Source organism: Eptesicus fuscus, chromosome 4, assembly GCF_027574615.1.
Source record: "Eptesicus fuscus isolate TK198812 chromosome 4, DD_ASM_mEF_20220401, whole genome shotgun sequence".
Classification (NCBI taxonomy): domain Eukaryota; kingdom Metazoa; phylum Chordata; class Mammalia; order Chiroptera; family Vespertilionidae; genus Eptesicus; species Eptesicus fuscus.
The window spans coordinates 74,249,323-74,266,411 of NC_072476.1; the positions used below are offsets into that span (position 1 = coordinate 74,249,323).

Here is a 17,089-nt window from a genome sequence, read left to right on the forward strand (position 1 = left end):
CTTTAAAAAAAACACACACACACACACACACTGAGATTTAACTTGCCTAAGTGGAAAATATCAAATAGATATTCAACTGGCACTTTAAGTAGGAAAAAAACAAGCAAACAATAGAACCTAGGTGAATTTTCCCCCTTCCTATCATAGCTCCCTCCTGGTAAGTGCTACAATTCTAGGTGAATTGATACTCCTCCTTTATCTCATTTTCATAAGGGGAGATTGTATTTGTGTGTGATATGTGTATTTTACTATGGTCCTACACGATATTAAAATTTCAAAGTAAAATAGACAGGTAAAAGACATTTATTGACACTGACCGAAACATGTACAAATATTTCCGAAGAACAAGCTGAAAACATTTTCTGGTTTATTTTTTCACACAGAGACCCATATTATTCTGAGGACAGAACGTAACAGCTTTCCTTTGTGGAAAATCACAAACAGGCAGTAAGCTTTGCCGAGAGAGCAGTTCTTGTCCTTACAGAACTGCAGGGAGAGATGCTGCTAGCGAGTGGTAGCTGGTGCTCCCAGGCCTGGCAGGACAGGACCAGATGAGGGAAGTGAGGGCACTCCTGGAGTTTCACTATTTACAGCAAAATTGACCGCGCTGGAGCTTTGCCTCTGGGCTCTCTTGAAAGATGTGGCTTGAAAAACTTTCTGGGACTGAGAAAGTGCATCTGCAAAGCATGTGGCCCAGGTCATAAGAGTCCAAATTGTGTCCATTGCAGAGAGGCCTCCTGCTCAGAACAGTGTCCAAATAGCACACATTGGCTACACCGTGACTGTGACAGGTCACCACCAGGAGCAACCCCTGTGATGTTCCAAAGAGCAATTCACATGTGAAAAGTAACCAAGAAAAGGCCTTTCCCACTGCCTCCTCTGTCTCTGGGGCAGTGAGGCCACTATCTGTAATCAACTGCTGTGATTGTGAAAGTTTGCCCATCATGAATATCATTCTTTCCACTCAAATTGCTTCATCTGGGTCTTAAAAGGCATTTCAAAAACCAGATGGTTCAGTAGAAAATGCAACGTGCAATTTTAGTCCAGAGTCAGAACTTTGAAAATATTTCTGCTTATTCAAGTTAATTTCTCCTCCAGAAATCTGAAATTAGGTATGGTAAGTTAACGATTATACAAACAGAGCTGCTTTCAATAATTTAATTATTAGACTCATGCCCCCCCTCAAAGGAACCTGCATGAAATATTAACTACTACTCTTAAAGCAATTTGGACACAGTCACACACATATCAGGAAAGGAAAATAAAAATTCTCCCCAAAATGCCAGTGTTCTGTTTTGTTGGGAAAAATAATGACAACACAATTAGAGGTAAACAATATTTTCTTCGGCTCCGTCTCCAGTTTCCCCATCTTGCCTGGTCAGTGTTTGTAGATTTAGCTTTGCTTCTGCTATAAACGTCTGCAGCTCAGGGCCGGGTGGGTTTGAGTCAGGGAGGGGTGGAAACTCAGCCTCAGAGATGTCCAAATCTGCAACAGACAGACAGCACAGGTCACAGGGGAGTCAGCATGAGACCCCCAAGGCAGGTGAACTATGACTCAGCCAGCCACAAGGAGAATGGTGGAATCCAGTGAGAAAGAAACAAAACAGGCATCTAATGATCTAATTAGTACGATTAAGATATACTTGCTTGTGTGTACAAATGTCTCCTGTGGCTAAACATAACCTTCATAAAATACTCCTAGGGACGTGTCAAATAAACAGACTTGTCACCATTTGTGGGCTGTGAAAACACTGTTATTGCTGAGAAAGGGTAATACCTATTTATTATTTATTTACTTACTTTTTTAAAAAATATGTTTTTATTTTAGAGAGAGAGGAAGGGGGGAGAGAGAAAAAAAGAAAGGGGGAAGAGAGAGATCAGTTGCCTACTGTACAAACCCCAACTGGAGACAGAACCTCCAATCTGGGCCTGTGCCCTAACTGGGAATCAAAACCAATACTCAACCAACTGAGCCTCACCAGTCAGGTTGGTACCCATTTATTTTTTAAAAATGGGTTCAAAAATCTTAGAAATACAGTGCATACTCTAGCTACATGCAATTAACTATATTTGTATCTGCATAGCACCTTCCTTCAAGTATCTTCAAAATCAAGAATTAACCTCAAGACAAATAATGTATCTGGGATTTTGTTGATGTGGGTAAGGGATGTGGAGAAAGCAGTTGAAGGATGAAAACCCTTTAGCCTCACCATTATGCAAATCTGTTAACATTAAACAAATCACTTAGCAAGAGTAGCCAGGTTCCTAGGGAACATCATCCCAATATCACTATGGTTTTTTTTTTCTGTTACCTAGCAACAGCAGGGCACAGTCTATCCTCCTTTTTTTTTTTTCTGGTAAAACCCTCTAATATATGGTTTTAAAGGGGAGGCAAAGGGGGGTTTTGATTTGAAGAAAAGAAAGGCTCTTGCTGCAAACCATTTTCTTTGCACTTGTTCCATTGACCATCCTCCCTGGGGCTCAGCTATGTGGCACAAATAACCAGCTCCAGTTGGAGCAGACAGCAGAGTGTGCGTGGAAACACAGGTGGGGAAGATGTGTAGCCCGGGGGCCCTCCTGCTTTTTCTCCAGTCATTAACAAGAAGCCATTATAATCCTTGCCACATTCACTCAAAGCCTCTATTATTTAGATGGATACACATAACTGCTGGCATTCTAAGGACAAAAATGCTTGTGACTTTTGCCCTCTTGACAAGGATCTTTGGTTGTTAGAGAAAGCGGAAGCAAGGCCTGGCAGGAATGAAGAGCAAAGTGTCCTCACAAGGCTCCTGGGAGAGGGAGGGGAAGAGGAGGTGGGGAGGAGAGTCTGCACTCCACACTCCGCTCAAAGGTTTAGGTCATCTCTGCATCTAGATGCCACTGGGGCACAAAGAAAAAGCAACCCATTTACATTGGAGTGCCTTGATTTTACTGACCTCAAATCCAGATCCTGTGCCTCAAACACTGGAACTCACTAACTACTGAAAACACACCCACTGAGGATGCCTCTGACGTCCACCACGTCTAGAGTGCCTCCTCTGGGACTGTCCCAGGTCTTACGTCCCTCATTTAACCAGGTAAACACACACACCCCCTGGGGCGATGATCTCATAGTCAGAGCAATATAAACCAACCTAGAATGTTCTATGTCCTATCTCACCGCATTAGGAGACTAAGTATGCCTGTGTGGTCACAACACACTTTCACGATTTCAACTGTTTTTCCCAACCGTTGAATGAAGAAGGCCATTTCACCTCTAAAAACAAATATTCCCAGTTGAACTCCTAATGTTTAATATTACACAATCTAAACACACACACACACACACACACACACACACACACACACACACACACAAACCTCAACACTTCCATCCAGCAGATGTGGCACGACAGCTCACTGAGACACTGCAGTGCTGCCTCCTAGCCAGCAGACAGGCAGCCAGGGCACAAGAATATGACATAGAGAACGAACCATCACCCATTGAATGAGGCCGTCAGGAGGTGATTACTGACAAATGGGACAATGCCAGGCACAATGGAAGCCAGTAATCCATGTAGTTTCCTTCCTCTGAGTGTGAACACTTTAGCAAGGAATCTAAAATGCTGGTGAGTCTAGGTATCTGGTAAGTCCCCTTAATGGTTTCAAGAGAAAACATGTTCAAAAAGAGCCAAATATATATCAGAAAGAATTCTTTTATCTGCCATATCCCTAGTTCGGGGAGACAGAAAAACAAGAATGATTGGGGGAAGAGGAGGAGTTAACGTGTGCATGTGTGTGTAAGGGGGTATAGAAGTTTAATCAGAGTTTTTTCAAATAAGAATGAAAATACATTTCTAGGCAAGAGCTTACTGGACTCTAAAGTGAATGGCCCATGTTGTAATCCCAGATGTATTAATGGAGGTGGCTGTGGTGTGTGTCACCTGGAGGGGAACTCAATTTCCTTCTCCGTGTTCCTTCTTGGTTTCTACCTGGACTATTTAGGCAAGGTCAGACAGCCTGTCTTTGAAATTGAAAACCATTCTGTGATTTCTGGTTTTATTACTCCACTTCAACCCTGAGAGAACTCCAACACAGCAGTTGTATATTTCTCAAGGTCAGTCACCTTTTTCCACACTTTTTACCTTAGAGAGTGTAATCATCATATAGAACTTCAAACTCAAAAAACATTTGTTAAATAAAACCTCACTGATTCAGAAAGCAGAATTCTCGGGGAGTAAAATTAATCATCCTATTTCATTTGTGACCAAAATGCCTGTACATTGCTAGACATAAAAATAGAATACCTCATTTTTTAAATGAGCAAAGAAATAGTAATACAGTCATTATTTGGGCGACTAAAAGCCAAACGCTACTATAATGAAACAAACTTTAAATTACAAAGAACTTTTCAATCTGGTGTCTCAACACAACTTTCCCCCTTAGTTGACATAAAAGAACTACCTTCCCATTCCTCTGGAAATTAAACAGAGTGAGCATTGTTGTCCTTAAAATAAGGACACATAAGATGAAAGACATGAAAGCCCAGATACCCCGTTAAACCAAGTGGAGCAGTAGAATCTTGGTGCAGGGTTTTTTCTAGTTAACTGAACTTTTATTCTGATCCTAAAACTCCATCCTTCATGGGAAATTTCTTTAGACCCATTATGGAGTTTTCAGAAACCTCCTGCACTGATACCCAGAGACAGTTCCCTCAACCTCCCAGTTTTTAGCCCTTAGTTGCAACCTGCTGGTTGACATTTGCATTTATCATTTTCACACTTTTCTCTGCTCACCAGCTGTTGGAACATCAGGAGAGTGAATCCAGAGTCTGGGATGACATACAGCCATGGCAATCAGCTCCTGAAAAGCTGACACCAGCAGGAAATAAAATGGGCCTTCCCTTCATTGGCTCACCGTCATCCTTATTCTTTTGCGCCAACTGAATCATTGGTTATTTTCAAGACCAGACTATAAACTCAAGGTGTAAAATGCACCCATGTGCCATATTAAAAGTGAACAAAGTGCCTTCTAAGCTGAGAACTGAATGAAATCTTTTAAACCACAAGGCAAAATGTAACCTTGGGCTAGTCATTTCCCTTCCTCTGCGCTTCAGTTCATAAAGGAGGTCATCATTCAGGCCTCTTAAGCGTCTTAAACTATGTCATAATTTTTACATTTGTGTCCTGGCTCGGTCACTCACCAAACAATCTTCTAGAAGTGCAAAGAATGCATGCAGTTTTCAACTGCTTTATGCTCAAGAAATGGACATTTATTACCCTAAGTTGCATTTTAAAATAATGTTCTTAGGGTAATTTCCAGACATATGTCCCATCCTCTAGCTTCAATCTTCCCAACAACACATATTTGAGCTGAGCCCTCGTACAGTCCTCAGGGTAGGATTTGGGAAGCTACCTAATAAGTGGAAGGTAATGCCCACAGTGGAGACCTGTACTTGACCTTTCCCTCTATGAACAGCCAACATAAGGGTAAGTTGTCATAAGAACAGGTTTGTGACAAGTCAGAAAGGGTTGTCCATCATTTAAAAATATTTAATTAACATAGTCTTTGCCATTGTCTGCATTTTCTGAAAAGCATCTTAAATCATGATAATTTTTTAAACAAAAGCTTATTGAAAGCACCAGTACACTTTTCATTATGAAGATCAACTCCCAAGGTCTGAGTGTAGCTCCACAGTGTACCCCATGACCAGGCACCAGCAGCCCAGCACAACAAAAAGGATGCCGAGTCCACTCTTGAGATTATCGGTGATGCCTCGCTTAGCCACATCTCATCCTGTTCCACCCTCCCCAACGAAACTCACAGGACAGAGGTTCATGTCTTCTGGGTCTTGGCTCTGTTCTTGTTTATTTTAATGAAGCATTCTGACTTACACTTATTCCTCTATCCCCTGTACATGTTCCTAAAATCAAAATTTACACTCTCCTAAAATAACTCTACCTCCAAAAAATTTTGTCATTAATGTTCCAAGTCTGCAAAGTAAGTTGTTTCCCCTACTTAATGATTGATTCGTGCTTATACTGTGAAACATTTAAAAAATCGTTTCCTGATGGCATTACTGGCAATCACTATTTTTTCTCAGGAGCACTAATGCGCAGCATTTTCCTTCTAATGGAAAACACTTATTGTACAAAGCGTGAGGTGTCTTTAGAGCAAAGGAAAATTGGTCTCTGTCCCTCATTTTGCTCAACTCCATTTTCCGTAGTGAGCCACAGACAGGATGTGAGCCTCTGGCATGAAAACCACTCTGGAATTGCTATCTGAAACCAACACTCTCCATGGGTTTTATGATTCCCTCTACTATTCCTCATGTACCAATACTGCACCTGAAATAAAATAATCAGCATATGCTCTGGGGAGTGTGTGTGTATGTGTGTACACACACACATGTGTGTGTGTGGTGTGCATGTGTACTAGTAAGTTTATAATGTAAGAAAGCAACTGAATTTTTTTGTTTTTGTGACTATTAGAATTGGGCTTTAGTTCCTTATCAGTAATTAATGTATTTGGAATAACCTATGTTGGTTATATAGGTAATGCTGATGAGAAACACAGCAATTGAAGCAACCAGTACAATGAAGATGTGATTATATTAACACAAGACATGTTATGATGTGCCAATTCTCTCTGCTGTCTGAACTTTGATTTGTTCTCACACTCTTCTTTCTCCCCAGAGGGTGCCAGTGCTAAGGAATCAGATCAGCAAGCTCCATGGGAGGATGGGGCAATTGCTTCTACCTCCCCCTCTTCTTTGAGATACATTTCAAACACTGTTTCTTTTTATTTCAAAAAGTTATGTTTCTCTAAACAGGATTCTTAATAGGCATTAATAATAAAAGAATAGAGTGGTCAAGTAAGTTGATGAAATGCTGGATAAATTAAGATTATTGACAGAGTCCTCAGAATTTTAACAGGTTCACCTGTATTATAAATCTCAGAGGGAAAAACAGAACATGGGCCCGGCTGGCGTGGCTCAGTGGTTGAATGTGGACCTATGAACCAGGTCACAGTTTGATCCCCGGTCAGGGCACATGCTTTGGGCTCGATCCCCAGTGTGGGGCGTGCAAGAGGCAGCCAATCAATGATTCTCTCTCGTCATTGATGCTTCTATCTCTCTCTCCCTTCCTCTCTGAAATCAATAAAAATATATTTTAAAAAACAGAATGTGACATTCCCCAAACTCAGCAGGATGTTCCCACAATGTACTTTGCAGTGTTGTGTTTCATGTAGCACACTTTGGGGAATACTGCATTAGAGAATGATAAACCTATTATAGACTAAAAAAGAGACAATCAATGACCAAGATGCAAGAATAAATCAGGGGTGAGAAACTGAAAATAGCTGAGGGTTCCCAAATTCAGAAACTCTTAACTCTGTTTATAATGTCTACTAGTGGCCTGGTGCATGAAATTCGTGCACATTAAAAGGGGATTAATTCGAGGAAATATTTTAATATTGCTATTTTCCCTTTCTCTATAATAGAAGTGTCAGAGATGAAAGAAAATTAGTAAAATGTATATGAAAATCTTCCTCCTGTCAGAGTCTGGGGCATGCCACGGGACCCAGAGTCAAGTCCCTGCCCACCCACGGCACTTCAAAATCGCGTGGACCCAGACCCGGCCGACCCCACCCCTGTCAAGCCCCATGGGGGGGGGGTGTCAGCCTCAGGGCCCTCGTCAAACCCACCAGGCAGGGTGCACAGGCTCAGGTCCCCTGCCCCGGTCCGGTGCCTGGCAGCCTCAGGTCCCTGCTGATTGCTCCTTAAGGCTTATTACAGGAACTCAGCCTCCACTGTGGGTGCAGCCATCTTTGTGATGGTGTGATGGTCAACTTGCATATTCCCTCTTTATTATATAGGATAGGGGACCCTGGTAATAATCATCAATGGCTGCTGAAATCATTAGGAGAAAAGCTGATGGAAAACTTTATAATGGAATGTATCAAGCTGAGAACATCTGAACCCACAGATCAACCTTAATAACACAAAAAGAGAAACAGACATGGTAAGCCTCCTAATGAATGCAAATAGGAAATAGACAGCATATACAACACAGTAAATATACAACACTATTTATGAAGATTTTTTTCATGCCAAAAAATAAACCATGTATCTAGTCAAACATCAAACATAGTCCAAACTACCAGTTGATAGGGAATATAGGGGCAAAATAATATGTTAAATGAAACCAAAGGGATATAATCAACAAAATCCAGAATATAAGAAATTTTTCAGAAAATAGTTTTCCCCCAAATAAAGTCTTTTAAATAAACAACCCAGTCTTTTCAACAAATTGTAAGATTAAAAAAAAAAAAAAAAAAAGGACAGGAGAACGTCAAAAGAGACTTAAGAAATAAACAAACCAAACACAATATATGAAATTATTTGGAACCAAATTCAAACAAACCAAAGGAAACATTGAGACAATCAGAGAAATTCAAGTACTGACAGTATGATTTTAAGTAAAAATTACTAAATTTTTTAGGTGTAACAATGATACTGTATTGATGTTAAAAAAAAAAAGAGTCCCCCCACCCCACTCCCATACATGCCCTCACCCCCCAGAGTTTTGGCGGGGGGGGGGAGAGGTAATGGTAAGCTATGTACACATATAATACCTTAATAAAGAATGGGAAAAAAAAGAGTCCATGTCTTTTAGAGAAAGATACTAGAGTATTTTTGGATGAAATGACAGGACACCCTAGATTTGCTTTAAGATAACCCAATATGTGAAATGTTCCATGATACATTTTTTAAAGTCCATAGTTGGACTATAAAATTATAAGGGTTCTCTGTTATTACAACAGCATAGCTTCTACATATCTGACGTAAACGGAACACTGAGGCAATAAATTAGAGGCCTCCTCTGGATGCTGAGTGTGCTTAGATCACTTTTAATGCAACTATATGACAAGGCATTGGCAAGTGCCATGTAAGGATTTATATCTGTGTGTAAAGATACATAAAATAGATGAGGTTCATTTGAGTTTATAGCTACATAGATAAAAAATGATACAAATTCAGGTACGGTCTTTGCTCTTGCCTAAATAATCTAATATCTCCTATGTGAAATGTAATTCAGACGAGATCTCCATACCCTGGTGCATTTGACTGTGGCAGTGAATTAATAAGGTTCTCTTAGAATTTGGATTCCTATTCTTTAGTCTTTTGAATTTACTTAAAACGAAAATATAACATTAAAGAAACAGGAAGTAAAAGTAGCATGTCTAGTCCAGTAATATCAATGTAAATTTCAGTTTATAATAGTAGGTGTTAATATGCATTGCCAAAAAGATGAACGGAATAGTGGATACCTGATTCAAAATTTCTACCTAATCTAATTAGAGTCATGGGAATCGCCAATTTGAAATTCTCATGTTTAGAAAGTACCTTACAATTTTATTTAGTCTAAACCCTGTCTTCTGAGAATTAAATGGAAAATCAAGATAGTTTTGCTTTATAGGGCTTCTCTCCTTAAGACACTAACATTAGTTGCCCTTGAGTCAAACATTCAATTCAATCCTCATACCAATCCACAGTGGAATAAGAAAGAGAGCCTAGAACCAGCACAGAGACAGACCTAACCTCAAAACACAGGAAGCTGAAGAAAACTTCCCCAAAAACAATTAATATCTTTGAAGAGTTATTTAAAAGATATTTTAGCTACAAAACAAGAGTCCATAAAATAGGAACTATAAGAGAGCAAGAAATATCTCTTGGAAATTAAAAATATGCTAGCTGATTTTTTAAAAATTAATGCAATATTAGGAGTTAAGAAACTCTCCCAGAAAGTAGAACAAAAACATTAAGAAATGGAAATAGAAGGAAAATAATAACAGAACAATCAGAGGATTCAAGAGGCCAAACTTATCACCAGAAACAGTTCCAGTAAGATAAAACTAAAGAGAAGCAATTTTTTTTAAGAAAAAATTTCCCAGAATCAAGACAAATATGTCTCTAGATTGAAAAAGCCTAATGCATAACCAGCAAAAATGATTTTAACAAAAGACCACACTAAGGCATACTATAAAATTCATCCAGAAAGGGATAAAAATATAATTGTAAAGGCTTCCAAAAAGTGAGAACAAGTTACAAACAAAGGGTTAGCAATCAGAATGGCATCAGACTTCTCAACAGCAACCATGGCAAGTGAAGAATCAACTCTTTCAAAATTCTGAAGGAAAATTGTTTTCTTCTAGAATTCTAAGCCCAGATATATTATAAAAACCAAGTGTAAAAGTAGCAAAAAATAAACAAATGAAATGCAAAAGACATTTCAACTAATTTGGAAAAAAAGTTGCTTTCATTACACCTTTTCTTAGGGAGTTTGGAGATATGCTCTACCAAATAAAGAAATATGCCATTACAGAAAGAGAGTGGGACTGAGGACATAAGATCCAACACAGGAGAGATGTGCAGGAAAGCCTGGGGGGGGAGGGGTAAAAACAGCCACATAGCAGGCAGAGGGAGCAACAAGGGCATATGGGAACAGGAGGACAGAGGATTGTGAAAGGGAAATTTCCAAGAAGAAAAATTAAGCTGATAGGTATTCGATGAGCTCAGTGTGTGTAAATACTGTTGATCAGTTATGGAGAGGTAGGAAAGAAGGTACCAAGTCTCACTGGTAATTAGGGAAGTATGAGTTGCAAGAAGGAGCTACTAGTTCCTACTCACGATACTGGCAAAAAATTTAGAAGCCTAACAGTCCTAAGTGTTGGGGAGTAGCCAAGGAAACTGGAACTCTCCTACACAGCTGCTGAAAGTGGTATCACACAACTTTTCAGAGAAATCAGTAATATCCGGCAAAAAACAAAGACATCCTTACCACTTCTAGGCATCAGAATCAAAACAAACTCTCAATCGTGTGCACAAAGAGATGTGTATAAAAGGATGTTTACTGAGAATAGTTTGTAATAGGAAAAAAACAGAAAACATCTTTATTGCTCATTTGTAGGGTAATGAAAATGCTCTTATTTATTCATATAATGGAATAGTATACAACAGTTTAAAATGGTGCTACTTTTATGAATATGGACATTGAGTAAAAAAAACAAGACATACACATACGCATATATACATACATATATATGGAGAGACAAAGGGAAGGAGAGGGGAGAGGACGGGTGGAGAGGGAAAGGAGGGGGGTGGGAGAGGAGGCAGGAGAAGAAGGATAGGCTATTTAAGTTTTAAAAACAAAAATTATACTATTTATGGCCCTGGCTGGGTAGCTCAGTTGGTTAGAGTGCCATCCCAATATGCCAGGATTGTGGGTTCAATCCCTTGTCAGGGTACACAACAGGAGAAAACCAATGAATGCACAAATAAGTGGAGCAACACATCTATGTTTCTTTCTGTCTTTCTCTCAAATCAATAAATAAAATTTAAAAAAGAAATATAGATCGATAGCTGCATATATATGTAGTGATAGCATAAAAACATACTATGGACATGATATACACCAATTACAGAATATTGGCTAACTCTAAATAGAAAAAAAAGATGAGGCAAAGGAACTTCATATCTGTAACATTTCTTTAAAAAAGGCAAAGAGATATCTAAAGCAAATATGGCAAAATGTTAACATTTATTAAATGCATGCCTGATACATATTTCCTATACTTTTCTGTAAGTTTGAAACTGTTCATAATTAAAAGTTTTATATTAAAAATGCATTAAAATGAACAACCAATCTATAGTCTTTATTTGTATCTTGAGTAAAAAAAAAAAACTGGAAAAAGTACACACACATTTATGAAACAACTGGAAATTTAAATACTGCCTATATATTGTTATTATGGAATTTTTGTTAATTTTTTCTTGGTGTGATAATAGCTTAAAAAATAGAGCCTTATCTTTTAGAGATGTATACTGAAATGTTATGGATCAGTAAGTATTTGCACATGATTTTTAGGGTATTGCTACAAAATAATACAGGCATGTGTGGGTTTGTTTTTTTTTTGGGGGGGGGAGGAGTCTAGCTTATTAAACATGACTGGCCATAAGTACCTAAATGTTTGAAGTTGAGTGGTTGTTTTACTTCTCTGTTTAGTTTTAAACATGTCTGAAATTGTCCATAATACAGTCAAGTAGACAAAAAATATGTCAAGTTCAATTTTTAAATCAAAACAAATTAAGATGTTCAAATCCTGGAGTCTCTGCTGAAAAACAGGGACAAGTGTTTAAAAGTGCGCCAAATGAAACGACATGCAGGTCTCCAGCTTCAAGGACAGGGCAGTATTTTCATGGCTCTGAATTCCTCTGCAGGATGTAGCGACCAGAAACGGCTAAGCACCATGCCAGTAAAGTGGACTTCCTGGAAACTGCCTGCTGCAGGACCCGACCTACCCACACTGAAAGAGTTATGCCTCTCATTTTGCAGAGAGAAGAAAAATTGAATTCACTTCTCTGCCAGCTGAATAATGCAGGAAATCAACCCAGGAATGTTAATGCTGCATTTACTTCTTACTGGTTCAGTAGAGGGAAAAGCAGCTGTTCAAATTCTTAAGCATACAAAATCCAGTGTTTTTCTCTAAATCAGGAGAAGGCAAGCAATTACGCCAAACACACCCAAGTTAATTAGTTCTACGTACTTTTTAATAATTATGTTATTACTAGGCCAAAAAAGGAAGGCATCCAATGTTTGAAAGGTCTGTAAATGAGGGTATTTTTCTCTTGATCAACTATAGAACTATGAGATGTCAAAGAACTTTGTTTTCAGAACAACATAAAATTCTTTTTCAAAAATGTGAAACATTTTCCTAATTCTTTTTTTGTTGTTAATCCTCATTCGAGAATATTTTTTTCATTGATTTTTTTTTTTTTTTTGAGAGGGAGTGGAAGGGAGGGGGAGAGACAGAGAGAAAAACATCAATGTGAGAGAGACACATAGATTGGTTGCCTCCTGCACAGGCCTTGACCAGGGCCTAGGATTGAGCCTGCAACCTAGGTACATGCCCTTAACCGGAATCAAATCCAGGACCCTTCTCCAAAGGCCAGCACTTTATCCACTGAGCCAAACTGGTTAGGGCTTATAAGTCTTATTTGTGAAATAACATTTGCCAGGAAGCCAAACCCTGAAATATTGTTTCCAACTGAAGCCTTGAGTTTATGCCACTCAAAAATGATGGTAATTTTAAAAGTACAACATATCTATCCTATTTAATAAAAGAGTAATATGCAAATTAACCATCACTCCGCTACACCCACCAGCCACGCCCATCAGCCAATCAAAAGCGAATATGCAAATAAACCCAACCAAGATGGCTACGGCCACAGAGAGCAGGAGGGAGGCTTAGGTGTCCCCAGCAATGGAGGAAGCCAAGCTTTCCACCTGCCCTTGCCGGCCTAGGCCTCCACTCAAGGCTACAAAGTTTCAATGATAGAAGATACATAAATCCAAACAGAAATGGCGGCAGCCACAGAGCTGGAAAGAGCAGGAGGCTAGGGTTGCCCCCGGCGATGGAGGAAGCCAAGCTTTCCACACACCCTGGCCGGCCCAGGCCTCCACTTAAGGCTACAAAGTTTCAATTATAGAAGATACATAAATCCCAACAGAAATGGCTGCCGCCATGAAGCAAGCAGAAGGCTTGGCTCCGCTCCAGGCTACAAAGTTTCAATTGTAGAAGATAAATAAACCCCAGATACCAGGGCCTCTGCTTGAGTCACCAGGGGGCGTGGCCGGCCTGCAAACCACCACAGGCCCCTCGCCCAGGCCACCCCACACCCCAAGGGAACTCCCACCCTGATCCGGGACACCCTTCAGAGAAAACCAGCCGGCCCCCACCCATGCACTAGGCCTCTATCCTAATAAAAGAGTAATATGCAGATTGACAATCACTACAACACACAAGATGGCTGCCCCCATGTGGTCAAAGATGGCTGCCCCCATGTGGACACAAGATGGCTGCCACAAGATGGCCAGTAGGGGAAGGCAATTGGGAGGGACTAGGCCTGCAAGGGAGAGCAGTTGGGGGCGATCAAGCCTGCAGGGGAGGGCAGTTAGGGGTGACCAAGCAGGCAGAGGAGGGAAGTTGGGGGTGACCAGGCCTGCAGGGAAGGGCAGTTGGGAGGGACCCAGGCCTGCAGGGGAGAGCAGTTGGGGGGGAACCAGGCCTGCAGGGGAGGGCAGTTAGGGGTGACCAGGCCTGCAGGGGAGAGCAGTTAGGGGCAAACAGGCTGGAAGGGGAGCAGTTAGGCATCAATCAGGCTGGCAGGGGAGTGGTTAGGGGGTGATCTGGCTAGCAGGCAGAAGCGGTTAGAGGCAATCAGGAAGGCAGGCAGGCAAGCAGTTTGGAGCCAGCAGACCTGGATTGTGAGAGGGATGTCCCAGATTGGAGAGGGTGCAGGCTGGGCTGAGGGACACCCCCCACCCGTGCACGAATTTCGTGCACCAGGCCTTTAGTATATATATAAAAACCTAAGTGACCATTGCAACTGAAACAACTGAATGGACGACCGAACAAGCTGCGAGGGGCGACCAGGCCGGCAGGGGGCTTAGTGAGGGACGACCAAATGACTGAGCAGCAGGCTGGCGGGGGGGGGTAGGGGGGCAGTTGGGGGTGACCAGGCTCGGGGTGGGGGCAGTTGGGGGTGACCAGGCTGGCAGTTGGGGGTGACCAGGCCATCAGGGGGGGCATTTAGGGGTGATCAGGCAGACAGGCAGGTAAGCAGTTAGGAGCCAGTGATCCTGGATTGTGAGAGGGATGTCCCGGATTGGAGAGGCTGCAGGCTGGGCTGAGGGCCCCCCCACACACACACACCCCCGTGCATGAATTTTGTACACTGGGCCTCTAGTATAGAAAATGTTTTCTTCGGTGCAGGTTTTCACACTCTTAGCCTTCTTTTCACATTAATATTTGTTATCAGAGTATATTTCTGAAAGTTACATTTAAAATAAGTATTTTTATAAATTATACAATTAAAGAAGTAGGCAGTTCGCAGAACAAAGGCAAAATTGGGACTTTACCAAAAGAGCAATTAAAAGAGAACATGCATCACACGCTAAACTGCTCTACTCCTTAGAGCCATCTCTCCCAATTTTAAATTGGCTTATGCATACAAATGTCACATGAAGCTCCTCTACTTGTTAATATCTGTGCTTTCTGACATGTGACCTGTGACTAACACTTGAGCCTAAAGCAACTTGCTAATTTCCCTTTAATTATCTACCAGCAGATACAAATCCCCAGTTGGCACACTATCCTCCTCCTCTTCTCAAGGAGCCATAGCATTACCATATAGCTTAACCTTTCTTTAGTACAGGGGTGGGGAACGGTCAGCTCGCGGGCCAGATAAGGCCTGATCCATCATTTGCTCTGCCCCTGCCAAGGCATTAGAAGTGAGCTACTTAAATGTTAGACCCAAAATAATTTTGTATGGCCTTGGAATGATGTCCTAAATATCCAAATGGCCCTTGGCAGTAAAAAGGTTCCCCACCCCTGCCTTAGTGGAGTCAGCCAGCAAAAGAAAGGATCATGAAGAGTAGTCTTAGCTACTTCCTTAGTGACCAGCGGCCCCCGTTCCTTCCAAACTGCTGAGGGCCACAAAGCACGATGCCCCGAAAAAGCCTATTCCCTCACAGAGTAGGAAGATGCAAACCCAGATAACTACATCCTGCTCACTGGCTAATGAATACTGCCCACAGCTGGACACCATGTCAGAGGCCCTCCGGAGGGAGAGTTTCCAGATGTGGTGACCAGGACAGACTTCAGAGAGACAGCATCTGACCTGAGCCTTAAAGGCTGACCAGGTTATTTAAGGAAGAGATGCCTCCTGTGGAGGTGTTTCAGGTGGAGTTTGATGCTGTAGGGAAAAATAAAACATTTGTCAAGTTTGGCTGCAATATGAGTTTATGAAGATGAATAAAGGGATGGGTGCGGGGAAAGTAGGCTACGGAGGATCTCGAATGGGAGTGTTGGGAGTTTTAACTCTAGGAGTAAGCTTGGCAGCTACTGGTGATCAGGGCCCTCCTGGGGTCCCCTGTAAGTCTACATACTTGGCTTCACCTGCACGTATTGCTGCCCTGAAACAAGAAATTCAGCCCCAGCAGCAGGGGGAAGGGAGCCATACTGCCCCTGACTTTTGCCTGCCTAGAATGAGTCCACATTTATTCATTCCTTTGATGATAAAGCATTCATTCTTCATTGATTAGCAGAGGACATGTCAAAATAAAAACTGGTTCGAGCCTCTCATCCATTCATTCTTCAATAAGCACTGAGAGCCCAGTGCGGGCCCTGCACTGGGCCAGACAGCAGGGAACTGAGTTGAACACGATCTCGTCTCAGCACCCAGGAAGCTTATAGTCTGTATAATCACTTCAAAAACTGTTTCAGTTTCTTAAAAGTTAAACAGGCACCTATTCTAAGAGCTATTTTATTCCTAGGTATTTATCTAAGAGAAATGAAAACATAATATACAAAAAGCCTTGTACAAGAATGATCACAGTAGCTTTATCCACAATAGCAAAAAACTAGAAATAAGTCACGTGTCCATCAAAAGAAGAATGCATAAGTAAGTGGTCAATTTATTAATGCAAGATTATTCAGCAAAAAAAAAAAAAGGAACCAACTCTGGATTTATGCAATAGCATGGATGAATCACAAAAATAATATGCTGGCGCGGGGGCCTAGACACAAAAAGGTACATAGTGCTGATTCCATGCCACTCGAGAATAAGCAAAATTAACCTGTGGTGATGGAAAGCAGATGAGTATTTGCGTCTGGGGTGGGGATTGGTTGGAGGGAGGTATAAGGGAGCTTTCGGGAGTGATGGAAACATTCTGTGCCATGATATTCTTTACAAAAAACTGATTGAAAAATAGTGTTAATAGCTGAGCATTTCACTGTATGCAAATTTTATCTCAATCAAATTATAAAAAAAAAAAAAAACATCTTTGAGTCTAAAGGGGGAAAAGTGACAAAATATGTTGGAAAGTAATAAAGGGTCTTCGGCACTTCAGGATCACACAGGGAGGCTCCTGTCCCACACTGAGAGGCTCTGGAGAGTCCGGAGCTAAGTCTTGAAAGATGAGTAAGAGTTAATCAGCTTGGGAATAAAGAATGGAGGAGAGGACCCAGACAAGCCCTAAGAAGA

The 17,089-nt window shown here is 41.1% G+C and overlaps 1 protein-coding gene across 2 annotated transcripts in view; it reads right to left on the reverse strand.

Annotated features, from left to right (window-relative positions):
* Positions 1-250: 250 nt before the first annotated feature.
* The window catches only part of ARHGEF28 (Rho guanine nucleotide exchange factor 28), a 263,760-nt gene continuing 246,921 nt past the window's right edge, over positions 251-17,089 (reverse strand). For both annotated transcript variants that reach the window (XM_008161933.3, XM_008161934.3), the window contains one exon: positions 251-1,486. In XM_008161933.3, coding sequence (XP_008160155.3) covers positions 1,323-1,486 — 164 coding nt within the window. In that variant the 3' untranslated portion in view covers positions 251-1,322. The remainder of the gene's footprint in view (positions 1,487-17,089) is intronic.